The sequence below is a fragment of the Drosophila obscura genome, unplaced genomic scaffold (genome assembly GCF_018151105.1).
Source record: "Drosophila obscura isolate BZ-5 IFL unplaced genomic scaffold, ASM1815110v1 contig_4, whole genome shotgun sequence".
NCBI classification, from domain to species: domain Eukaryota; kingdom Metazoa; phylum Arthropoda; class Insecta; order Diptera; family Drosophilidae; genus Drosophila; species Drosophila obscura.
Window position 1 is genome coordinate 10,635,531 of NW_024542828.1, and position 27,167 is coordinate 10,662,697.

Consider the following 27,167-nt stretch of genomic DNA (forward strand, 5'->3'; position numbering starts at 1 on the left):
GCTACTCGCATTTCCCACTGCTCTTTCTTCCTGCTTTTCCAACCTTCTGCCTTTCAAATTGTCAAAGTTTTTCCCGTGGCAGTGACAGTGGCAGGGGGTGCCTGCTCCTTTCCTAACTACTTTCTTTGCTGCTGCCGCTGCTGCTGCTTTTACTTTCCGCTTTTGGCTTTTATGGGATGCTTTTTATTTAGTCAATGACTTTGACGTCGTCGACAACTTTAATCGAATACAATATCAGCTGCAGACCCTCAGTCAGAGGTGAGGAATGCCCCGCACCGCACTCCCCCACCCTGCTGAACGCTTTGAGGTGTGCACGCGCACGCGTTTCGCTTAATGCCGCGTAAATTGTTTCGCAGCGAAGCCCCCAAAAACTTTTGCACATTTCTCGCGTTTATCCGAACATTTACATATTAACCCGTAAACTGGTAGAAGAAGAAGAAGCCCCGCTGCTACTAGAGAGCTGAGAGTTTACCCGGGAGAGAGCTTAGCTTGGGTCCAAAAATAGTTTTCAATTAGTGTGTGTTTCTGCTGGGAACTGGCGGCCACCCTTCTGGTAGGGGGAGGGCGTAAAACTTTTCTGCTTTGCTCAGCCCAAAAATTATGCGCATTTTTATTGGTACACACAATTTGTGTTTATCTCTGGGCCAAAAGAAGTTATTGGCCAAATTATAACCCAAAACGGGAGAGAGAGAAAACTTGTTATTGTTTTGCAGTATCCGCTTGAATTTTATTTTTCTTCTTTTAAGTAATATTCGGCCAGCTATTCCATAGATTCCTTCCACGAATCAGTGGTATTTATTTTATATTTTGTTGCTTCTTTTAAGTAATATTCGACCAGCTATTCCCTAGATTCCTTCCACGAATCAGTGGCATTTATTTTATATTTTTTTATGTTTTATTGCTGCCTTTCTGTTGTGTACCTTTTTGTGGGTATAAATCTCAGAAATATTAAGTAAAGACACACACACACACACATGTGGCAGCGGCAGTGGCAGTGGCAGTACATTTCGCATCTAAATTTGAATTTATCGCCTGCCCCGAGCATTAGTGGAACGCTAGAAAGGAGAGGAGGAGGAGCAGCAGCAGCAGCAGGAGCAGCAGGAACGGATACTGGCGAGGCTTAACTGCTGTGGAGCCTTCTGGATGAAATAGGACTAAAAGTTAAATGGAAATCTATGGCTTTGCGGCTTTACAAGGCCAAGGGGATTGTAGGCCAAAACGGGTTGCCTGCTGGAAAATGGCAAAGGAAAAGCATAATATTATAAGCTGCAGCAACGGCAGCAGCAGGTGAGGTGTGGGGAAATATGTATGCATGAAAAAGGCAGCTGAAATATGATGTAAAATGAAAGTCTAATAAAAAAGATGCCAAAGAATGGAAAAGAATGGAAAAGACAGAATGAAAATATGGATTAGCTGAGTGAAAAACTAGATTTTCCGGAAAAGAAAATAAAACGGGAGATAAAGACAAGAAAAAGAACAATTTTAAAATAGAAATAAAAAACAAGACAAACGGAATTAAGATCTAAAGAAAGAGATAAATAAAGCTCAATGCCTAAGAAAGAAAGTGCACTACGAAAAGAAGGACTTAGCAAGCCCAGAATGAAGGAGTGGCTCCCAGAAAAAAAAGGAACCTTAGGGAATGAAGGAGTAGACGAAGGATAAACTAGCTAAGTATAAGAGAAGTATAAGAATGGAATTTGAAATCACAGAAAGAAAGACTGAGGTGGAAATAGGAGCAAGCCAGAGTAAAACGAGTTAAAAGGGGAAAAGAGAGAAAGAGAGCGAGTTCGAACCTTGTTTTCTATAAAGTTCCTTTGACATCTGATTGGTGTGGCAAAATCACTCAGAAATCCTCCACAAATGTCAGAGAGCATCACAAAAGAACACAAAACATCACACACACACACACACACACAAAAAACCCAATTGCAGCCTTGTTAGACGTCAAACAAAAGAAACGAAACCAAACGAAAAACGCAACTCTAAGCGCAACTGTACTTCCTGTAACACATCTTGAGGGAAACACTGAGAGAAATACGAGTGTATGTGCAGTAAAGAAATATATTTAGCTATGTATTGTCTTTCGGTATGAGCAACAGCAATGGAAGAATGTCAATGTACGATTGATGTATTCGCACTGTCAGCTGGGCAGCTCAAGGATGTGTTTACGCAGCCTGGGCCTTAAACAGGGCGTAACTATATCCTGGAGACAACAGCACAGCAGTTGGGTGTCGGGTGGGGGTCCTTGCCAACGGGCCGGCCGCCGTCTTCCGTCTTCCTTCATTTTGGGAAGACCTCCTCCCTTCTGGAAGAGATCAGGTGATCAATCTGCAGTGCATCTGGGTGCATCAGTGGAAGCAGCGATCCTCGATAGTCGTCACTTCAGGGTACGCCTCCAAGTGCTGGGAGACAAATCAGCAGCTGGATTTGGGTTGCAGGGATTGCCCGACCGATACCTGCTGCAATGGCTGCCATAGTTTGTAGTCTTCTTGGTAGTTGCTGCCACTCTTCAGTGGCTGCTGTGGCATGCAGTTGCCTCCAGGCTCTTCTGGCGGTCGGCCTCTGTGAGTCTGATCGTTGGAGAACATTTTTACTCCGATGTTTGCTCCACAAACTCCCAAAACAGACTGAAATTCTGGAATAGATTTCTAGGCGACATTTCCCTTAATTCGATGACTAGATCCAAGATTTTCCATTACCCAGATTTCCCCTTTTTTTGTGGTTTTTTTTCCCAGTGTAGTTTTCTTCTTGTTTTCTGACGCCTGTCCTGCCGCCGCACACACACAAAAAGTGATGGAGTTGCTGTAGCCCGCATTTCGAGGCTAAATGTCGAAAACTTTCACGGGGAAAACTTACTAACGCCCCGGCAAACCCTCCCCCTCCCGCCACCACCACTAAAACCTCAATCCCACGATTTGTGGAACAATGAACACTTTTTTGTTGTTGTTGTTGTTGTTTTGATTAGAAAAAACGCCAAGCCCGCGTCAGGTAATCGTCTGCGGGTGCTGTTGCCTGCCACAAAAGCGGGTTCTGCTACTGCTACTGTGGAAATTGAACTTCAAGTGTGGCATCAGATGTTGGTGTGGGTGTGGATGGGCTGTGGGTGGGTGTGCCTCTACACTGATGAAAATCAAATAAATAAAAAACTAAACCACAAGATGACGTCGTTGCCATGACGAATGTGGGCGGCGGATCGTTTTGTTAATTCGATAAATCTATGGCCATCGAAGGCAGAGAAAAACGCAAAGGCGAGCGAGCGAGGTTTTCAGTAGCTGCAAAGCGTTCGACCAGAGCGGGGCTAAGACCCAGTGGGAGAGAGAGGAGAGAAAGAAAGCAGCACACTTTTCCCCCTGTGTTTGTGTGTGTGTTCATTCGTGTGTATCTTTGTGTGTTTGTTATTATTGATGGGTTCACTTTAACATTGCAGCAGCAGCAGCAGTCGAGACGGCACAGAAGCAGAAGCCCCTCATTAGTGAGTGAAACACACACACAGCGGACACAGCAGACACTGCAGACACTCTCAGCCGTGTGAGGCAAGTGGCAAGTGGCAAGAGAGAGGCATCACATCGTTATGGACTCACCTACACCGCCAATTGTCATCGACGATTCAAACGGTTCAGCAATGGATGCCTGTTTCACGGCATTCGACAAGGATGGGTATGTACATGTTCGCCATTGGGGCATAGCCCTTTAAATTACATCCCAAATACAACTAAAAACCAATCGAATATTCATCTGTGTGCAAACCGCCCTTTGGGGCTTCTCTTTGGGCATAATTAAATCAACAAATAATCGAATATTCATCAGTGGAAATGGTACCTGTCCCTTATTCATGAATTATTCTTTTAAATTATATAATTCAACAAAATGGAACTTTGTGTTTGTGTGCAAAATTATATAATTACCTTTATAATAATATAAAATATTATTTTGCAGCCAACCGCAAAGTAAATGATTATTAACAAAATATGCAGCGAAAATTTATATAAATAAATTATTCAAAAAATGCAGCAACAAGATCCCAAATAAAACATTCAGAAAAATGCAATAACTACCTAAATAAAAAAAAACAATAATTTTGTGAAAATATTCCGTGTTAAAACAAAATAAATGCCCCTGAAATAAAGCGAATTAACGCACTTCACTCTCCGCTCGGTGTTTTAGAGTGTTTTGCAACCACAGAAACCGCAGAAAAAAAAATGTAAATTCATTTGATTAAAACTCCAAAAGGGAGGTTGTGGAACCAGAGAGCCATAACCATAACCAGAACCAACTCGACTATAAATGGACATAAATTAGTTCTAATTGACATTTTAAAATGTTTTACAAACAGCAAATCAATAAATGCAAATGTGGGAAATAATAAATAAAAGAGGAAAATCGGAAAAAATGTGATAAAAAATGAAAGTTTCGACAAGAAAAATGTAAAATTTGTAAATTGTTGAAATTGTGAGAAAAAAATTAAAGTTACATATTTCAGCAAAATTAAGAAATTATAGAGAATTGTTAAGCGGAGAAGAAATTGTGAAAAAAAAACCCTTCAGGATGGTTTCCAAATGTTGCTTAGCTTCATTTCAGTCTCTTCACGAAACACAAAAGACATAATTAGCTAATAAATCTGAAAGTATTCTTCAACTTACACACACCCTTACGCCCTCTCCCATTAATTACTTAAAACTTTCTGTTAACCTTTTGAACTCTTATCTCAAATGTTTTCCCTTTTCTCTTTGCTTTCCAACGACAGCGATGACCGCCTGAATCTCACTGAATTTTCGGTAATCTGCCGCGCGCTGTTCCGCAACGACAAGGGACACATCTACGATGTGCCGCCGGAACGGCTCGAGCAGATATTCGCTGTGTTCGACACGAATGCGGATGGGCATATCGATAGGGAGGAGTTTAAATTCTGTTGGAATCAATGGATAAAAACGGTAAGCTGCCCGCTCCCGCTCCCACTCCCTTTCCCTTTCCCTTTGCCTTTCTTTTTTTTTGTACCTCTTTTATGCCCTTTGCTGTATACCCTTTTTGTTGTGTTATCTTCTCTCTTCTGATGGCAGTGCAACCTAACTCTTTCCTGGCATACTCGTATATAGTGGCTTCATCTTTTGTATGCTTTCTGTTCCTAGATCTCTGTTTCCATCTCCTGCTCTCACTGCCCATCTTAGAGTTCCAGCGCTCTTCCCGCTTTCTGTTCTCTATCTCCCTTGCCGCTTTCTGTTCCCCAATAACTGCCACTGGTCTATGTTCTGTTATCTCCTGTCCCATCTCTCCTTGCTCCTGCCCCTCCGCTCATTTCCTGCTCCGCCCTACAATCTTTTTACACTATTTACGCATTCTTGTTGTTGCGGCTAACGTTTTTGGCTGTGATTATTCAGTGATTCATATCCGGGGACTCGTAAAATCATAAAAAATGTGATAATAAAATATTTGTCAACATGTTTCCCGGCAGCCACACCACATACCACACCCCACCCCACCCACCCACACACGCACGTACACGGGGACACACACACAAACGAACAGCGTGAGTGGTATACGAGGGGGGTGGCACCGCACTCACATGGGGCTAAAATTTTGCAATCAAAGTGGCCGAGTACTCGGATTGTGTGTGTAATTCAATCCTGATCAGAGGCGGCTTTTCCCCCTACCGCTTTGCTGCGGGAGGCGATTGGGGGGGTGGTGTGCAAAATGTCGCTTACAGCGAATGTCACACGTCATGGGGGGATTGCTTTCATCATCATTTCCATTTCCATTCGCATTCCCATTCCCATTCCAGCATTTCCATTCCGCATTTCGTGTTTGGCATCCACATCATCATCGTCGTCAGGGCGGCTGGCGGCTGCCAGTGCCATTGCCATTGCGACTGCTACTTCGTGACAGACAGGCCAGTGGCAGCAATATCAGCAGCCGTGGCTGTGGCTGTGGCAGAGGCAGCAGCGTATGCAAATGTGATAATCTGATGCCCGGGACCGCTGCTTCTGCTGCTGCTGCCACAAATTTCCCACTCAAACCCAAAACACACGCTGGCCAGACGCCGCACGTAAAGTGATAAAAATGCGTGACAAATAAAATGCCACAGAGCTCGGCAAAGAGGGGAAGGCAAAAATATGTTTGGAAAGCGGGAAAATATCGGGTGGGCAGGAAAGGCAACAAACAATATGCTATGCTGGAAAGTGTGAGGAGCGCCGTGCTGAGACTGCATTCAAGAGTTCTTTGGATATTAAAAAAAAGTCAAAGGGCAGGCTGGGAAATTTTTCAAATAATTTTATTGTAGTCTATGACTTTTTCCCCACATCTACATTTACATCTCCATTTCCATTTCCAGCTGACTTTCTGGCTTCTTTCATGCCTTCCTTTTTTTGTTTGCCTCATACAACTTTGTTCTGCCACAGTCACTGCCATAAAATTGCGTACGTGATGGGGGGGGACAAAAATTTGCCGAAGAACTTCTTTATTTGTTGGGGCTTCTGCGTTCTGCAGGCCTGGCCCAGGACTTGGACAACTTTAAGCTACTTGAAACCGTAGCTAACTTTTCCATTTCCATTTGTAAGAAATCAAAGTTTATTAGGGGAATGGAAAATGTCTATATTTAGGTTTTTATTTGTGCAAAAAGTTGTAGATTGAAGGACTTAAAATACTTGAAAGGCTTTTCAATGCATCAAATAAATGTATAATATTGGAAATCTTTGATTTTGGGGCACATCTTTTAATTTTTGGCTGAATGATTTCACTTTGAAATATCTCTGAAAAATTACAAAATATTTTTGGGAATTTATTTAACATACAGACCTTGAAATATAAAAATATATTAACAGATTCCCCTATAAAAATTATTTATGATTAAAATCCTGTTAAACAAAATTTACTTATATTCTGTAAAACCATTTCCCTCCGAACTTCGTTGGGCAAACCATCCTTATTGATCCCATTTGTAATACAAAGATGTCAACTTTAATAACCTCCTCCCCACAGCCCTGCCCATTACTTTCTTTTGATTTTTTCCCATACAAAATTATTACGTATACGCACTGTGTGTGTGTGTGTGCTGACTGCCTGTTGAGCCGATTTTCCCCGACTCTCACGTCTGTCACACGCGACAAATTATTTCACGAAACGAGCAAAAAATAATAATAATTTTTGTTCTTCTTCATGCACATACATACATATATCTGATATGCCATTTACCCCGCCCACAGAAACACACCCAGCCACACCACCCACCCACCCCCTCAGCGACTGCCCTCAAATTGTGTAATATTGTATAAAAAATTTATTAACGCATAAAAAACGAACGCAAGCGACAGCACAGGATGCGAATGAAAATCTTCCCGGCAGCTGATATTGTAATAACGGGCAACACTTAAAAAAATGACAGCCCCACCCACCGCCTGTCGCAGTTTTTCGACCAAAAAAAAAAAAAGAGAAGAAGAAAAAAAAGGAGAAAATGCTGCCTGCCATGCCCATAAAATTGACTTTTGTTTGTATTTCCGCATGAATTGCATAAATGGTAATTTTGCAGTTTAATGTTTGCGTGGAAACGAGAGGAAAAACAAGCCCCGAAAAATTTGCATAATAAACAAATCAACTGATAGACGAGAGAGAGAGAATGGGAGAGCGGGAGAGCTGATGCAAAAGTAGGGGAGGTTGGGGGGCGCTTGGCGCTTAGAATTATGTGGATGGAAGTTTTTGGCAGAGGAGACACGAAAGACAGACAGCCAGACGTATGACTGTGTGTGGAAATTAAATAAACGCATAAATAGAACATTAACGCCATAAATCATTTTCATTTGGTGGCTGCTATTGCGGCTCCTGTCTACATATATATCTATATATATATATATATCTCCTTCAACTATGTCTGTATCTGTATCTGTACATTGCACATTCTATTGCCCCTCCATTTCGATTGAAGTGTGTTCGACGGGAAACGGAAATGGAAATGAAAGGCAAATTTATGGAAATAATAATAATAACCGAAAGCAAAATGTCTGTCTGTCTGTCTGTCTGTCTGGCCCAATGATTTCCGCGCGTGTCCAGAATTTCTGTTTCAATGAATTCACCCCATGGCCACCTCCCCCGTCTCGAAAAAAGGTAAAATTTTGATTTATAAACATAATTCAATATGACGCGGGGGCAGCCGCCACCACTTGATGTTTTTATTGTGTGTGTATATTTTTGGAAAATGCTTAATTTATGTGCTTAAATGTGCAGAAAATGCACAGGCCATCTACTACAGTGGGGACTCCAACTCTGAGTGCTTCAGTGGTTTTACATTTTCCACAGAGAAACAGGAACAGAGAGAGAGTGAGAGGGAGATGGAGAGGGAGAGGGAGAGAGGGAGATTGTGTCCTGAGGCGTGAAATGCTGCGGTCTCAGTGAACGTTTTTTGATGAGGGACAGCGACCAACAGCAACCTTCAGACAGTGTCCTGCGGCTGGCTGCTGGCTGCCCTTTTCTATATAATAACATATACCTAAATAATTAATTGACAAAAGGTACACAAGGCAAGGCAGGCACACGTTAATAAACCTCTCTCTTAGCTTGCTCCTTTGCTTTTTTCAGGGGGGTTGGCACTTTATTTAATGCGAATCTATTTCTTTTGTTCTGCAACTTTTGTCCTTCACTCAATTGACTCAAAGAGGGAGAGACTCCTTTCTCCTCTTCTGCTTGTTGTGGGTTTTCCTTTTTTTCTTTTCGTAAATATTTCATTTTGTTTAAACTGCTTTTATTTCGTGTATAATAAATTTATGGCCTCCTCCACACCTGGGAGGTCGAGGTGGTCCCTTTATGGCAGCACAGTGTGTGTGTGTGTGTGTGGCATGCCACATATATCATAACAGGCATGGGGCACATCATCATATAGTTCATTGAACCTACTCCCTACTCCCTGCTGGCTGCCACCGCGCTCTCAAAAATCCAGCAACTGCTTTAAGAGTCTTACAATGTCTACCGTTAATCTTGCCACAGATATATGTGGCACATATACTACGCTATATATCTATATGTATGTGTGTGTGTGTGTGCCTCTTTATAATGTCTTCATTTCATGAGGCATTTTTTTTTTGCTTTGTTACGCACCAACACCGCGTGGCAGCGCGCAGAAAGATGAGTGGGGCAGCAGCAGCAGCAGCAGCAGAGGCAGGGGAAGGGGCAGGGAGGAGTGCCAAAAAGTCTTCGCCCATGCAACTTCTCTGCTCAGCAAGCGGAAAATAATATCTTGCTATAAATTTCGCTTAGTTTTTCCCTTCTCCACAGCTTCCCTCCTCCTGCTCCTGCTGCTGTAAGCTTAATTTCCACTGACCCATCTCTGGGCTGTGGCTCTCTCTGGCTTTTCCCCAGACAGCAGCCAGCAGCCAGCAGCCGGCCTCACCTCTCGACTGTCGACTGATGAAAGTTTAACGACCAAAGTTGACACGCTGTGGCGATTATTTAGAAAGTTAATGACTTATAACATACCTCCCAAAAAAAAAAAGTACGGAAAAAAAGTCAACGGAAATGAACAGAAAGTAGAGGAAGCACCCGACAACGAGTGAGAGAAAAATGGGAGAAGAATGTGCGAGGTGGCTGTGGATTAGCAGTGGAAGGAGGCAGAAGACTGAGCAGAGGGAAGCAGAGGGAAGTCCCAAAAGCAAGAGCAGCAGAGGACAGAAGTCGGAGGCGAGTGTGAGCGAAAAATGAAAGGTGGGTAGCCCCAGAATGAGAGTTTTCCCACCGAAAGATTCATTGATTTACTGACCAACCATTTCGGAGCGTTGGTTTTAGCTTGATTGGACGTTTATTGAAAAATGATTTGCCATTTCTTAGGCTCTTTTTCTCTCTCTCTCTCTCTCTCAGTCTTTCTTTCTCCTAGAGTAGGTAGAAAAATTGTTAGAAAATGTTAGGTTAACTATGGGTCCAGACGCCGCCACGAATTTCTTACCAAATTTACATTTGACGTAAATTGACCAAAAATTTCGTTTCTACGGCCATTTGTTTTGCGAGGAAATTCCTGCTGCTGCTTGAGACATATTTTATTCGCGGAAAGTGGAGCAGAGACAAGGCAGCATTTTCATTGAAATTGTTTGCAATGTTGGGAAAGATAAATCGAGTCGATTAGCGAGTTCTGCGACTATTTTAAGTGCGAGTATATATTAGTGTGGCTCTAGTTAGCCGATTGTGTTGGTTTTTTTTTGGTATTTATATAGTTAATGATTAGATCCCCGCGTATACCCCATAAATAATAGAGGCATGGCATTATTTCTCGCATATTTACTGCCACAAATGGCTCACTCTTAGAGCCTAGGTACACTCCTGTCAGAGCAAAAGCAAAAGCAAACCCCAAACAAAGTTGAATGAGCCCCACAGAGATCCAAGCACAGAGATCCCAAGTACTGTCAGAGGCAGACACAGACACACAGAGGAGTGCGAGTGGCAGCCAGCAGAAGTATGCCAAAGAACCTTTTGAAACTTTCGACTTAACAGAAATCAACTCAACAGCAAAACAATTTCCATATTGCCCATAAGTTCTGCCCCCTCCCTCACTCACCGCTCTTCGACAAGTTTTCCCTCGGCAAGTTTTCCACGCTTATTTATAGTTGGGTTTTCATTTCTTTTGGCGGCTGTGCTGCAATTTCCACCTTTCGAAAAGGGTCTATCGAGTCTGTGTCGAGCCTGTGTTCTGGCAGCCGCATAAATTGTATAATGTAATTTTCCAGGCAACTGTCAGAGCCAGGACACAGAACCCTGCCTGCCTGCCTGTCCCCCTTCTATGCATCCAACAAATCCACAAAACTGTCAGGACGCTGAGGACTGTCTGTGTGTCTGCCTATGCCAAAATATATACGTATCCATGGTATTGGAGATTGCTAGAGATTGGGGGAAGGAGAGAGACGAGTCGAGTCGAGCCGAGTCTCTGCTCTACTCTGCTGTCTGCTGCCACCAACTTATGCAACAATTTCAGAACGGAAATTGCTTTAGCACCTGCCCCACATGTCTCCTCCTGCCACATTGCCGCCACTGCCCTTGCCACTGCCACTGCGACTGCCACTGCCACACATGTGGGTGTGTCTCGGGCCGGAGTCTCGGCCGGGGTCTCGGTGTCTCGGCGGGGTTTTGGGTCTCGAGCCACGTTTGCCTTTTTGGCACATACTTCAATACGAAGTTGAATTTCATTTTCGATTCGTCGTGGGATCGGTCGCCTCTCTCTCGCGTCGTCACTTTGCAACTTTTTTTTGGCATTCGCCGAACACTTTGACAGTTTGTCTGCCTCGCCAGGCACACACACACACACACATGGGGCACAGGCACGAAGCAAATTTATTTGCCAAGACTGAAAAACTTATTTCCTATGGCTTCGGCTTCGTCTTCGTCTCCTACGGCTACTTCTTTTGGCCTTTGTTTTTCGGGTTGAAAGTGTAATTTGAATTTAAGATTTCTTTGCGGTTGCACAGAAAGGTGCCAGTGCCAGTTGCCAGTTGCCAGTCAGCCAGAACCTTTCTCTATCCCTTTCGCTATCTCTGCCCCAGCAGAGAAAACCAGCAACCAAAAGTGTGGTCGTTGTGGTTGCCACCAAGAACATACACAAATATACACACACACACACACACTCCTCGTACTGCTTCAATAATTAATTTAAGTGTAACACATTTTCTGGGAATTTTCTGGGCTTTCCTCGCCCCCCCCCGAAACTTGATTTTCTCGTGCAATTTCATCAAAGATTCATAGTTTCAACTTTAAATTAAGATGTTGATCTTAAGAGGTGGAGGAAACAAAGGCCCAGAGGTCAAGGAAGGCTGAGATTGAGGCTGAGGCTGAGACTGAGGCGCGTGTTAATTTGCCAAAGTTTTCACTGGCAGCCCCCCAAAACAACGATGATGTTAAATGATGGGCAGGCATAGCTCTGGGGGTTTTATGGGTTCCATCACATTCACAGCAGATGCCTCATAATTGGATGGACCCCAAAACCACCTCACCCCTGATTTCTTGAGGTGAAAGCCAGAAAACTTGATGTGCAAATTGCGGCCACCCCTGCTCTGGCTCTGGGCTCTGGGCTCTGGCATGGAGCAGCATTTTGTGGCTTTTCTTATGTGTTTGCCCCAAGTTCTAGACTCCCACTCCCCCCAGCCACTTCTAATTTGAATGTGTGTCTGTGTCTTAAATGGAAGTGCGTGTAGATTGCACTTTGCATTAGATAGTTTTGATTTTGATTTTGATTTTGATTTGTGGACGAAGCGCCTCGGGGTTTCCGAATATTGGTTAGGTTAGACTTCAACAACAGTCTGAAGTTTCAAGTTTCAAGTTTTAAGGCAAAACCAAAGGATTTTGAATGTTTGTAGTGGAGTTCAGAGTTTGATGAGAGCGAAAGAGAGAACATGACACAAGATTTGAGGCCACAAAATATTCCAGAACCTGAAGCTACGATAGCTGAGCGTAGATGTCAGTTGCAGCGACTTGAATGCAGCAGAAAGTTGCATGGAAAGTGAGTTAATATGAGGCATCATCATATATCACAGACAAAACTCTTACCCCTGAGCTATCATCATGGTATTAGCCCTGAGAGAGAGAGAGAGATCCCTTAATGCGTCCCTCCACATGCCACATACCTGGCTGCAGTTCATCTCCATTTCTCTCTGCCTATCCGTTATTCTTCTGGCTGTCTTCTGGCACTGTCTTCGCTCTAATTCCTCTCCTCTGCTGTCTATCCACTATCCTAAGCATTTAATCTTCCCGTAGGACTCCCTGAACACAAATTACCCAACACTTCCTTTCACTTACTCCGCCGTAGAGATGTTCAGATTTCAGCCACACACACACACAACACGTCGTCTGGCTGGTTGGCTGGTGGGAAACTTTGGCTAAATTGATACATTAACTACCTTGATCCGGCTATTATCTTGGCTGCACTATCCTCTATCCTGCCACGCTGCCATGCTGCATCCTGCTGCTGCTGCTGCTGTTGCTGCTGCCTGGAAAACTATTCTCAAAATGTTGAGAATGTTCGCTATGTAAATGTAAATCACTTCCTTCGGGCGGGGTCTCGCCGGCATCCTAAAGCGGTTGCATATCCCAACCCAACCCATCCTATCCCATCCGATCCCAGTGGCAACTGTGCGACTGGGTGATAAATCATCAACTGCTTAAGCGGGTGTCTGCCCTGTGCCACAGGCTGTTGTTGCTGCTGCTGCTCTTGCTGCGTCGTGGAGAGGTGCACTCTGCCTCTACCTCTGCTGGTGCCTGTGCCTGCAGCTCTCACGTTGCCACCGCTTTAAGGCATTTAGCTGGATGACATATTTTAAATGCCCGCCAGACGAAACAACACAAATCAAAAGGAGCAGCAGCAGCAGCAGGAGCTACTCCTGCAGGAGCAGCAGTGGCTCCCTCCTGCATCTCTCTTCCGCTCTGTACCCTCTCTGGTTGTCTGCGCCCATAGATCATAATCATTCATAATCAGCGTGCACATAAATAACAAATTAAAAGCGCTTCACTAATTTTAAATATGCTCGAACATAATCAGCTTACTGTGAGCCACAGACGCCACACAGCCAGCAGCTCCCCTGCCACACAGTCATCGAGTGCTGGGGAGGATGCGTCTGCGTCTGAGGCCTCTCGTTCGGCTTTGGCACTGGCACTGCCACTGGCACTGCTACTGCTGATGATGCTGCTCCACCTCCTCCTCCTGCTCCTCCTGCTTCTCCTGCTCCTCCTGCTCTCCTGCTGCTGCCAGTCAAAAGATAGCAATGACAACCTAACGAGCTGCTGCTGCTCCTCCTCGTGTGTCTCGTGTGTGTCTCGCGTGTGGCTGTCTGTCTGTTGTGGCTGTTGCTATATCTTTTGGCTGTGTCTGTGATAGATATTCAGATGCTCTATGCGCTAGAGGATATGCTGCATATCTAGTGGAGTTTGACAGCTGCTCCACCAGCTGCTCAAAGCGTAATTCCAAGTAAAAATTCTACTCGAATTCCCTTTTGGTGCCACTTCCCCCATGCAGCGCATTCTCCATTCGTTATGCTAATCCTAGAAACCTTTTCAGAACTTTCGTTTTTTCTTATTTTCTTCGTTTTTTGACTGGCTTTTACTTCATTTAAAACGCATTTATAACGCAGAGCGGCGTTAGCGAAAAAAAAAAAAAAAACGAAAAACTCATCAGCAGACACACACAGGCACAGACACACCCTCTAATACACACACTAATGCAGTGTCCTGACCCCCTCTCCCTCTCCCCATCATATATGTATACAAATTTTCTTTTTAGCTTTTTATGTTTGTGGGGTGCCCGCCCGCCCCCCGTACACTCCGTACTTTTGGGGTATTCATCCCATGGATATGGTCCCTTTCGCCCGCCGTCATCTCTGGGTTCATATACAATTTTTCTTACAATTTTCTTTCATTTTCTGTTGTTGCTTTTCACGTACTTTTCTTCCTTTTCGTTTTTTTTTTGTATTTTTTATTTTTTGGCTGGTTTGGCCTGTCCTGGCCTGGCCTCTTGCTCTAACCTTTTATGCCTGTCTCGCTCGTTTTCCCCGTGATGCTTATGTCTCGCTCTTTCCTTTTTCTGGCAGATTGTGCGACCGGTGAACGCGTTCCTCATTGTTGATGTACAAAATGATTTTATAAGTGGTTCCTTGGATATAAGTAATTGCAGTGCACAGCAGCAAGGACATGAGGTGAGTGGGGAGATAACGGGGGAGAAGAAGACGCCACGAGTTCCAGGAGTCGCGATTGGGGAGTGGGGAGTGGCAAGTGCGAGTCCTGGCAGCTACGTGGCCAGCAGCAGCTCCGGCTTATCCTTCGCGGGCCTTCCAGGGTCGGGAAGGACATAAAATAAAATAAAATAAAGCAAAGGCAGAAAAAAAACGTAACAAGAAATGAAAATGAAGGACCCAGGGCGGACCCACGAGATGAGAGGCAAAGTCATTGCCGCAGCAGCAGCAGCAGCAGCGGCAGCAGCAGCATCCGAGATGATGGAGAGGATAAGGGATAAGGCAGGACTCCTCTGCATGTCAGACCTCAATACCAGATATTGCGGCCACGAGCAGACGACGATGTGGATGGTATGCGATGGCATGGGCTGGGCTGGGCTGGTAGCTCCACCCTTCCTCCTCCTCCTCCTCCTCCTCCACCTCCTCGAGTGCACGGCAAAGCGGAAGCGGATATGCTTTACTTAAGTCGCATCCGCGACTGCGACACACGCCGGATGTCGTCGTCTTCTTCCCATCTGGCAACTGACATTGCCCCTGTGCCGCATGCCGCATGCCCTGTCTCTGTCTCTCTCTCTCTCTGCGGCACATGAAAATTTGTCAAAATTAATAACACGCACTTCCGTCTCGTTGTCGCTTTATGGACTGTGTCTCATGCTCTCTCTCCCGAGAGAGAGAGAGACTCGACTCGAGACGTGAGCCGTGACTTTGCTGCCATTTTGAAGATAATCGAATGACCGCTTTGCCTTTGCCCCCCTGCCTTTCTCTGCCTGCTCTCTGTAGATACTGGAGCCCATTAACAAACTCTTGGATACTGTGGACTTTGATGCCGTTTTCTATTCATTGGACTGGCATCCCAGCGATCATGTTTCATTTATTGATAATGTCAAAATGCGGGCCATGGACGAGTCCTCGGCGGTAAGCGGCAGATTGAAATTCGAAGGGAAGTGCTCCTCCTGTCATTCTGTCGTATCCTTTTCCGTTTTCCCTTTTAGCTTGACGCTGATTCTGCCCAGGTCTTCGATACGGTCATCTTTGCCGGTCCGCCACCCATGAAGCAACGCCTCTGGCCACGTCACTGCGTGCAGGACTCGTGGGGCGCCGAGCTGCACAAGGACCTCAAGGTAGTCGATCACGGCATCAAGGTGTACAAGGGCACCAACCCGGAGGTGGACTCGTACTCTGTTTTCTGGGACAACAAGAAGCTGTCGGACACCACGCTGAATGCCCAGCTGAAGATGAAGGGCGCCACCGATATCTATGTGTGTGGCCTCGCCTACGATGTGTGTGTGGGCGCCACCGCTGTGGATGCCCTTTCGGCTGGCTATCGCACCATATTGATAGACGACTGCTGTCGGGGCACCGATTTCCATGACATTGAGCATACCAAGGAGAAGGTGGTCACCAGCGATGGGGTCATTGTGCACACAGCCGAGGTAAGGCGTATGAAAGGAAATGGAGGATGGAAAATATGTTGTGGGCTCTACAATTTCAAAGTTAGAGTTCTGTCAGTTGGTAGCATCAATTTTCTGGTAATAATTTACCTAAATACCCATTTTCATCATGATTTAGACACGCCATAAAATAAATACCTACACCCCCAAAACAATTCAAAAAAAATATTCAGCTGTCAAATCATTTACCAAAAATATTTTACTGCCTCCTAAAAATTGCTAAAACCTTTCTCTTTATTTTTCCCTTACATTTTCACAGGTCAAGGCCATGGCTGAGGGTCGTGATCGCCGTCCCGAATTGGGCTACAAATTGGCCATGGAGCTGAAAAGTCCCGATTCGGTGCTCTCACAACGCAATGGCTTTAGACCCACTTACTAAACCCTTCCCCACCCCCCAAAGTGGACACAGGTTAAGGAATTGAGCAGCACGCTAATGGCTTATGGCTAATGGTTCATGGACTAAAAGACAAAATAAAAGTTTAAATGGCTTTCAGTGTAGTTTAGTGCGTTTCCAAATAGAATTTAGAATGTAGAAATAAACTCAAAAATCACCTAGGAAGTGCATTAATGGTAGTTAGAATTGTTATCCATATGCAACATATGCAACAAATGCAACAAATGACAAATGCAACAATAAAAGTGCAAATACAACTTCGGACAAACACCAGGAAATTCAAATAAAATTGAATAATGAATTAATCTAAAGGTACGAGTATTAACAATGGAACAGTCTCTCTCTCTAAATAGTGGATATGTAGACCCAAGGCACCTTCTAATACAATACTAAATACCACAATAAATACCACTTAAATGTTGTGCCTGCTGCTGCACTTGTTTCAGATTAAATTACAAATTACTTATGTTTAGATATCATATTATATTTAATTTATATTTGAAGGGAAACGAAAGGATTTGGGTGTGAAAATATTGCATGTACTTAAGGTATAGAATGAAATGGAATTAAATGATTCATAAATATGATAAATAAAACCAAGAAAAGTGAAGATTTATTCAGAGAAAGATGGAGGTTTACTTCATCTATTTCAATATTAATTCCACATCTGCATCAGCCACCTGTAATCTCCCCCCTATCTCCCCGCATAATTCACGTTTTCCTTTCAGCTAATTAAAAATGTCGCAATCAATGTCCATCTGCAGCTCCATCGCATCCCTTTTGTCGTGCTTAGATGCCATCATCTGTCCAAGCCACTCCAGTCTCTGCACTCCACTCCACTCCACAGTTATCCCTCACAGCCTTTGTCTGTCCTGATGGATGAATATTCTTTTCTTTCTTTGTCGGTGCGTGTGCTCCGGCCAGCAAAAAAAAAAACAACTTCAAAACAAACCGTATAAATTTCCCTGGTTCCGAAAAGTGTGGCACAGACTGTTAAACGATTCTCTAGTTATTTTTTCTGATGCTTCTGCTGCTGCTGCTGCTGCTATTCCTGTTTTTGCCAGGAAGCAAACCGAAATAACAATCCATGCAACGTTTAAAAGAAAGTTTTCTGTTTTATGTGTCAGCTACTCGTAGAGAAAAAAAACACACACACAGAAGGCAAAACAGAGAAAAGGGGGGAGAGCTGAGCAGAGCCGAGCAGAGTGCCGCTTCGACTAAAACAAACTTTAAATTTATTAACACCCGCACGAAGAGAGGGCTCTCCTGTCCACTGTACAGGGGGGCGGGGGGCGTGGCTCTGCCATTGTACTGTGAAGTGTAAAAGTGCAAACTTTTTCTATATTTTTTTTGTTTGTTTGTTTTTTTTTTTCGTTTTCCCTTGCAGCATATTTTTTTCCATGTGTCCGAGAGCGAGCGTTTTGGCCAAGTTTTATGGTAAGCACTCCCCTTGGAGCATGGGATTTGGCCTGGCTTTGCCTTACACATACATGTACATATATACATGCATATATGTATGTATGTATGTATGGTAGAGTAGATCGTGGAGGAGTCGTCTCCAAATCGTTTACCTTTTGTGGCGTCGTCTGCCATAGACAATGAACCTTCTGCCTGAATCCCAGACTCCTGGACTCTACACCCGAAAAAAAGAACTTTTGTTCGTCGCTGGCGACGCTGTCGACTGGTTGGGCTGGTGGTGCGGCAGTGCGGCAGTGCGGTGGTTGGCTGTTGATGTGGTGCGGTCATGCCACTGAAATCCACACGCTGCACAGCTGTCAGCGGCAGGAAAAAGATGGTGAGATGGACAAGGAGGGAGTAGGAGGAAAAACCTCGCTCTCTCGCTGATGAAAATTGCTTGCAAGTGGTTTCTGTTTCTGTCTCTGGACCGACTCTGGACTCTGAACGACGGAGTCCCAGTCCCAGTCCCAGGCCTTTTCTGCACATGTAATGGTCTCTCGTTTTGCTTGTAAAACTTTTGGATTATTGTCAGGCACACACACAGTGGTGCTGGGTCTGGGGCTGGCCATTTGCCAAAAGGCCTGGACATGGTAGCATGTGGCATGTGTGGCACGATTTGCGATGTGTCTGTATGTGTGGAAGCGCTTCGTTCGCGTTTTTCCTCTCAACAGCACATTTCTCGCATATTTTTCTCTTCTTCCATCTGCCGGTGCCGCTGCCGGTGCCGCTGCCGCTGCCACTGCGTAGGCGTCGCCATTTTGTCCATGACCTGAAACTGCAATTGCACACACACACACACTCATGTATATCCCTTCTGTGTGTGTGTGTGTGTTGCATGCAGATGAAGCTATGGGAGCCTCAGCCTCAGCTGGCTGGCTGTCTGCTGGCGACTGCTTGACTTGTAGCTTGTACTTGGGCGCTAAGCTGCTTGTTTGTGGTTTGTGGAGCTGCGTGGTGGGCGGGGGCGCCTCCCAGAGAGGGTGGGCCAGGAAGGGAGTTAAGGAAGTGAAGTGCCAAGGGAGTGAGAGAGGAAAGGAGGTAAAAGCAGCAGAGCAGTGGAAGGTGCAGCAGAGGAGTGGAAGTTGCAGCAGTGGAGTAGAAGGTGCGCTGCAGGGGAAGTAGCATGCAGCATGAAGCACACAACATGCAGCATGTACATACGTACATATGTCCGCTGGGTGTTGCACTTGAGATCTTCATCGTGTGCTTTGCAGGGGGCTTAAAGCCTTAAAGGCAACATTAGAATCATTTTGTTAAACAAATATAACTAACCCCCCACCCAACACTGCACCCAAAAAATAGAACGAAAAGCTCTCCATAAACAAAAACTTAAAGTCTCAACAAAAATATATCCACAAGAGAAATGTGAGCCAGATTTGAGGCGTAGCATGCACAAAAGCTAAACACTCTGTGGCAGCTCCTATGGGGCTATGGAGCACAGTGTCCGATTTCATTAAAGATTGCCTATAAACTAAATTTATGCGTAGAAACGACTATAACTTATGTGGAATAGTTCAATTTTCTATTTTGTTTCTTTGAAAGAACTAATTTTGGAGCATTCCTAAACCAGATTTGGATATATATAGTGGCTAGCATTATCTACGAGGGACTTAGAGCGTCTAAAAAATAAATTTGTCCACCAATAAAACTCTCTTCTCTGGCGGAAGGAAACGAAATAATTATAGGAGACTTTATAGGAGACTGTTAGAGCATACTTTTTTTTTCCATCCAAGAACCCTCTACCAAAAGTAACTTTTAGCACTCATAAAAATCCAATAAAAATCCCGAAACAACTCCAGGCGGTATGCAGAGGAAATATTGTCTTAGATGAAAATTCTACGAAATACGCTTGCACTTTTGCCCCACTTGCACTACTGTTGTCATGGAATGGAAAAGTCAGCAGTGCCACTAAAATAACAACAAAAACAATTATAAGACACACAACAACAGCAGCAGCAGCAGCAGCAGCAACTATTACGCCCAACTATGAAGGCGGGCTGTCCCCCTCACCCCGTTTGCTGCTTTCTGCCGCTGGATTTGAGAGGCGGAGGGAAATTAGTTTTGCCAGTGCAAAAACCTTATTGAAATTATAATTTATTTATTAGCAGTAGAGTGCAGTGCAACCCACCGGAAGGGGGGGTGGGGTGTGGGTGTGGCCGTGGAAATGAACTCGAAAATGTCAAACCAATTTGCTGTTGGTAAATTTGGTTCGTTGATTAGATTGTGGGTTGGAGGGTTATGGGGGGGCTATGCGGATGCGGATGCCATGCCATGGCCAAAAATAAAAATAAATACAAAAAAAAAACTTTTAATTATGAAAACTGCAAAAATGTTGCTGTTGCTGCTTGCTGCTGCTGCTGCTTGTAATTAAATTTTGATGGCCAGGTAAATGGAAGTTTTTCCAAAACGGATGGAGGGTAAGGCGAGGCAGAATCTTGGTAAATGATGGCAGAATATTCCCAACTGATTTAGCAGCACAAAAATGTGTAGCTGCTTGCAGCAGCAGCTGCAGGAAGGAGCTTCCTGCCTTCGTGCGTCATACGCTTCGTATGCGCAATGTGGCTTTTGCCTGCCTGCCTGCCTTTGTGTTTTTCCGTGAGGTTTCCTTGCAGTCAACAGGAAGTTGTCCTGGCAACACGCTCTCCCCTCTTCCTACTCCCCGGCCAGCGCTCGCTGCGTTCTTTGCAAATGTTAATTTTAATGCAATGAAATGAGTTTTCCCCACGAGAGATGGAAAGTTTTTTGGCTCTTCTTGTGACTTGTGGCAGGATGTGATTATGAGGGTGAAAAATCCCCAACACTCGCCACATATGTATGTGTCGTGCGTCTTGTGGCAAATAAAATGCTTTAGTGATTTGCCAAAAGTTTTGTCATTAAGGACACTTGCTGTTGCAGGCCAGACCCAGTCCCAGGCCCAGTCCCAGGCCCAGGCCCAGGCCCAGTCCCAGGCACTTCATCACGCATCACACACATTTATGGGCGCTTGATTACAGTTTTAGAATTTTCCATAGAATTTTTACATGGAATATTTTGCACGATGCAGAGTCGCTCCTCTATCCTCTATCTGCCTGCCAGTTTATTTGATTATTTGCTAGATTGTCGTCGCATAAATGACAGCCTGTGTAAATTTGTCAGACAGTTTTATTGGAAAACATTTCGAACATTTCCACATTGCACACACATTTCCACACAGCATTCGCTAATGCTTCGCATGTGTGTGTGTGTGTGTGTGTGTGTGTGTGTGTATGTGAGTGGCATGAAAATCAATCAAATGTATAAATGATTTAATTGTTTGAACATCCGATAATTGCACAAAGTCGTTGCTCAGTCGAGGGGAAGAAGTTTCCAGCGACCAAGAGAGAGAGAGATAGAGAGAGAGAGAGAGAGAGAGAGAGAGAGAGAGAGAGAGAGAGAGGGAGAGGGAGCGTGAGAGAAGACTAATGAATCCATGTCCTGTAAATGGCCCCTGGTAATGCCACTGAAATGCCCCTGAAATGCCACTGAAATGCGTGTGCGTGGCTTGCGTGCTTCTTTGCCAATCATCCATTATCCATTAGCCTTCACAAAAAGGCAGCAAAAGGAAAGAGCAGCCAGTCGCAGCGTTTAAGTGGAGGCACACGCTCATCGACATTTAGATACCTCGCAACTTAACGCTGTGAAAAGGATCTAAAGGAATCGCCAATCGAAAGTTTCACTAGAAGATGAAGTATGAAGAGTCCATTCTTTGCTGCTTAACCACACTGGGAGAGAGATTCATTTATAACGATTTTTGGCTCCATAGAGCAGATAATATCGCGAAATACATAAATTGAATATACCCCTCTGGCAGCGCCCACCCCTTGAGAATTTCAGGCTATAATTATAATCTTGTTGCGATTGCCCCCTGGGGGTGACTGGGCGTCGTATACGTGATATTTTTTAATTACTTTCAAAATGCTTTTGCCGAGCGTGGGTAAAATTTCATTTTAATTGCCACAGGACCCTGCCAGACCCAGATTTCCCAACATTTCTCTTCTTGCCAACAAAATTTGAAACCCCCAAAAGTGCTGTCCCCAAACTGCGAAAAAACTGCCAAAAAACTAGAAAACACAGATGGAGATTTTCTTTGCGAAAATGAAAATTTAATTAATGCCAGCACTAAAAAGCAGAAAAACCAAAAACGCAGACACACACACTCACACACACACACACACACACACACACACGATGCTCCTCTAGAGAGCGAGTGCGAGTGCGAGTGGCGAGAGTTTTCTATTTTCTATTTTCTCTCAAACTAATATGGAAAATATTTTGTATCTGTGAGGAAAAAGTTTTTGCCACAGGCAGCTGGTACAGGAAGAGTGGATGGCGTAAGGGGGGGGCCTTCCTCTCACCCCTCTCATGTGGGGTGTTTGGGGTCTCGAGACTTGCCTTAAGTGTCGCTGTGGTGTCATTAGCTCTAAGGATTAGTTCCAGCGACTTGTGTGGGGCAATAATCAAACAGAAAAATTAATAACAGAGCAAGGCAGGGAATCTAAGCAATCAAAATGCTAGAAACCTTCGGAAATTCGTCTCAATCTTACGATAATTCTGCTAATTACTGTCGGCTCTTCGTTTCAGTTTTATTTTTAAATGTAGAAAAGTTTTTTAAAGCCAACAAATCGACTTTTCATGCTTCAAATGGCCAAAAACCCCTCAGGGTCCGTTTGCACACATTCTGCTGTGGAAATCAAACCCCAAAATGGCCTTAACTTGATGTCAAAGGTCATACCGCACTATTAAATCCAATGTCGAATGAAATTTTGTGGCATTTAAAGCGCAAATGAAACGAAATTAGCGCCTAAGGGGCAACAAAGTGGGCAACAGTAGCTACAGGAGCATAACGAGGGGCAGCAGGCAGGCAGGCATAACGAGGGGCAGCAGGCGGTACAGTCAGTCCGTGGCAGGCAGCAGGCAGAAGCAGAACGAATGAACGAGCGGTACAGCAATGAAAAGGCATTTAAAATGTCAACACGACCGCAACATCGTGTGCGAAATGGTCAGCAAAAGGTGTGTATACATATCCAGAGATACATATGTCTCTGTGTATCTGTGCATCTGTATCTGTGTGTGTGTGTGTGTGTGGACTTTTGCGGTTGCACCAAAAGTAAACCAAAAGTGACAGAGAGAGCGAGAGGGTCAAAGGTGAGAGCAGGGCAGGGCAGAGCAGAGGCTACGCTTAAATGCTTGACCACGAAAAGGCCATTAGAAAATGGTCAGCGTACTGTTAGCAGGAGCAGGGTAGGGTAGGGGGGGTTGGGCTGGAAAAGCCATCTCTTGTGACAGTTGGAAAATTAGAAGCAGCGAGCGAGAGAGGGGAGGGCAGGGCAGGGAGCGTTAGTGTGGCATGGATGGGTTAGATGGGTTAGAGAGAGTTTCCGCAGAAGAAAAACACACTCTGAAAACCACAAAACGTTTGCGCCCCAAAAACACACACGTGTAAAAGTTTGTCCAAGTTTTTGTTTTCTTCTTCTTGTTTTTTGTTTTCTGGCAAAAGAGGAGTGGAAGAGATAGATCTCTGCGGCAGCATGCCAAGGCCAAAGGTGAGATGGGTGATGTTCCACGTAAGGAAATGTTTTGCAGGGAAAATTTGTCCAAACTGTTGATGGGTGCCGGATAAGAGGGGAAATCTCAGAGACAAGCATCAACTTTAAATTAGAAATTTATATATTTATGCATCGTTTAAGTAGCTACAACTTTCGTAGTTTCAAATGGAACAACTTTAAAGACAAGTCCCCAAAGATATCAAAGTTTTGCCCGTTTAGCAATTATTAATTTAGGCAAAGTTTAAGGTTCAAAGTAAATACTTTCTAAAACACTAAATAGTTAATGCTGCAGCTGAACACTTTTTTATTTATAGAACTTGGAGAAGTACTAAGTATTTTGGGAGTATTTATCGAAAATAATTTAAATGTGTTTAACGGAGAAAAATCATAATAATTGCTGCTGGCGTGTATCCTCTCAATATCTCAATGAGAATCATTTTTAAATGCAAGTTTTTGTGTCCGTAACGATTTTAAATATTTATACAAATATTTTCTTGTTTTGTATTTGAGATTTTATACGTTGTTCTCCTTCATCTGAAATTCATCTTTTAAGTTATTTATGTTGGCCCAACTATTTGTTATTCGTTTAAGCAAATGCCTTGGGCACTTATCCCTTATCCCTCTCTTTAGCCTACTTTCATTTGTGTGGGAAATGTTTCTCTAAGGAAATCTTTTTGCTTAGCAACTGATATATGTACGAGTATGTATGTGCAATTTTCCACACAAAAAAACACTTTCCTTTATTTCCTTTTTTTCTTCCTTTGCTACAACGGACAGTCATCGTTGGGTAGCCTGCCATTTGTTGCTGCATTTAAATTTTCACTTAATTCTCCCATGAACCACTTTTCCCTAAACAAATTTCCATTCTTCTATATTGTTGGACAGTCAGAAGAAATCAACAGAGTCACGCTCTGATTCCCATTCCCAAAACACACACTCACACACACAAAAAGAAACACCTGCATTTGTATCCAGGCTCTGCATTTGTATCTGTGGCTGTACAGATCTGCTGTGTGTGTGTGTGTGTGCTTAGATGCGTGTTTATGTCTGTCTGTGTGAGAGAGTGAGAGTAATATAATCTTTTTGCCGCAATGCCGTTGAATGTATAATAAAGCACATGACTTTGGTTCTTTTATGGCTTTGGTCCGTGCTTAATTTTTGGGATACCCGCCACAGCGGCCGCAGCCGCATGCCGCATGCCGCACGCCGCACCTTGGAAACATCAACAGAAACAATGACCAACAGGCAGCAGCAGCAAACGACTCTGCTTCTAAATCCAAGACCAGCACCCAGGGACACCCAAATGAGGGGCCTTCCAACTCCGGAATGACTGAGGTTTTCCACTGTACTCCCAGAGACTGCCAGGACTGACTGAGGTTTTGCTCTGGACTTTGCTGTGGCAAGAGGCAGACCAAGACCAAGACCAAACGACAACAATGTGCAACAATTAAATGTCAAACAGTATGCTGCCTTTTCGCATTTTGATGGACGCTTAAAATCACTGCAACTGTCAGCGTGACAGGAGCTGCTGCTTGGAAGTGGAGCCGTAGCTGTAGCCGTAGCCGTAGCCGTTCGTTTGTGGCATGAACACAAGTCACGGAACGGTCACACACATGACACACACAGATAGGAGAGAGAGAGAGAGAGGCAGGGAAGGGAGCGCCGTGTAGGAGCCATTGCCGTGTGCCTGAAGAGCAGGTGCACATAGCGTTTAAAATGTACACCCATAAACAAAAGTGCAAACAAAGCCATAAACAAGTGGAGCTACCAGCGGCGGAGAGGCGAGCCGAGTCGAGTCGAGTCGAGGATAAGAAGCAAGGGTGTAGCGGGGGGGCGTGTGTGGCAGGGGCAGGAACTTTCAACCCCCGCAACTACTATGTTTATGCTTCTCTCTATATCCTTTTTGCCGACGGTGTGCTCTGGGTGTGTGCCCGCGCCCGTGCCCAACGTTCGCCGTCGCCGTCGCCAATGTCGTTTGTTAGTTTTTGCCTGCCTGTCGTTTCGCTGCCCCTGAAAGGCACACTGGTTCAATATTCAATGACAATTGAATGAAAATGGAATACAAATCACAAGGAATGCCTGGAGCAGTGTTAAAATCTTTTCTTGAGGCGTCTTTACACAATTATTTTGATGTCTCGCTAGAAATATTTCTCTTTGCTTTCTTCCCACATTGATTGATTGATTGATAAGTAAATAATGTGAAGTTTTCATTAGAAAAACCAAAAGCAAGACTTAGACCACTCTACTGCGAGTATTTCCCCTCGATAAAGTTCCCTAAAAGTGCATCTTGGATTCTCCGTAATTTTATTTCCACTTTTCAACTACTTGCGAGACACTGCCGCTGCTGCTGCGGGCACTTGCACCTCTGTGTGCTGTGCCAGCGACATTGAATGTCTGTGCAACGCCGCGGCGCTTCCATTCCATTCCACTCCATGGCGACGGATACCTTTCCACTCCATGCGGAATACCATGCCCATCCAGTCCACCCCTGCCCCTACGCCCTCCCCTTTCCCAGCCCACACTGCCATTCCGGTGGCTGGTCTCTCGTGCTGCTGCTTCTGCTCCACTATGCCCCACTGCCACTGCCACTACTGCCACCGCTCACAGTTTGTTAGCTTTGCTTTGTGATGGAGCTCGAGCTCCAGCTCCAGCAGCAGCAGCAGCACCCTCCCTGCTTCTATGATACTCAACGTGCCCCCCAAACGGGGGCATGATGGCGGAGCGGAGCGGGGGCGGGGGCGGTGGCCAAAGCCTTCGTCGAAGCCTTTGCCTGTCAGCGTTTTCTCTGGCGCTGCTGCTGCCGCTGCTTGCTGCTGCTGTGTGTTTGCTGCGCTTTGTTTTTAATACTTGTACGTGGTGGCATCATCATCGTTTATTATTTTATTTTTGTGTGTGCGTATACGTAATATGTATGGCAAAGGATACACAGGACATCCACACACACACACACATACATATACGTGTATATGTACATAACCCATGGGTCCATGTCACGCACACATTAGAAGGTAAACAGAGCAGGACACGCGTTTCGGCCACTCGGATGCATAAACATTTGGACATTCCATAGCCATAGCCATAGCCATCGAGCCTCATCCTCCTTCGCCTCCTTCTTCATTCAGGAACATCCTTAGCCTTATTGCGTGTCTGTGTCTCTGTGTTAGTGTGGCATTCGTTGGGCTACGAACTAAATTAAATTTTTACATCAACATTTGCGCTTCATTAGAGAGGTAGAGGAGAGGCGCAGGAGCTGGAGAGCATCCCAAAGGATGTGTCTGTGTCTATGTGTGTGTGGGACAATGCCAAGTGTTGTAGTCGAGTGCTGCCCCATGGGAAGCACGCAGAGCATGCCCCAGCTATAGCCCCTGTCCCATGGACAAATGAGTGGCGCAAACTCCACTAAATTAGCCCCTGAAACGGAAGGAAGAATGGCCAGGATGTGTGCCGCCTGTGGGCCTGAAAGCGTTAAAGTTATCGCTGGCATAACGATTCAATTGATGGCACCCAATGGCAGTGGCAGTGGCAATGGACGGATGAATGGGATAGTGTTAGTCGGAACTGATAATTGGATATAGTTTTGGGGTTTTTATGGGGAGATAAACAGTAGGTAGGGAGGCAGGGA

At 44.7% G+C, this 27,167-nt stretch overlaps 1 protein-coding gene across 2 annotated transcripts; it reads left to right on the forward strand.

The window, feature by feature from the left end:
- Positions 1 to 3,478: 3,478 nt before the first annotated feature.
- Positions 3,479 to 16,738, forward strand: LOC111070143 (nicotinamidase). 2 transcript variants are annotated; one of them, XM_041595115.1, is made up of 6 exons: positions 3,479 to 3,657; positions 4,745 to 4,931; positions 14,538 to 14,642; positions 15,459 to 15,593; positions 15,671 to 16,111; positions 16,389 to 16,738. In XM_041595115.1, the coding sequence occupies exons 1-6, from the start codon at positions 3,572 to 3,574 to the stop codon at positions 16,506 to 16,508; spliced, it is 1,074 nt and encodes a 357-aa protein (XP_041451049.1). In that variant the 5' UTR covers positions 3,479 to 3,571; the 3' UTR covers positions 16,509 to 16,738. The 2 variants fall into 2 exon arrangements, with proteins under 2 accessions (XP_041451049.1, XP_022216180.1); XM_022360488.2 differs by lacking the exon at positions 14,538 to 14,642.
- Positions 16,739 to 27,167: the final 10,429 nt, after the last annotated feature.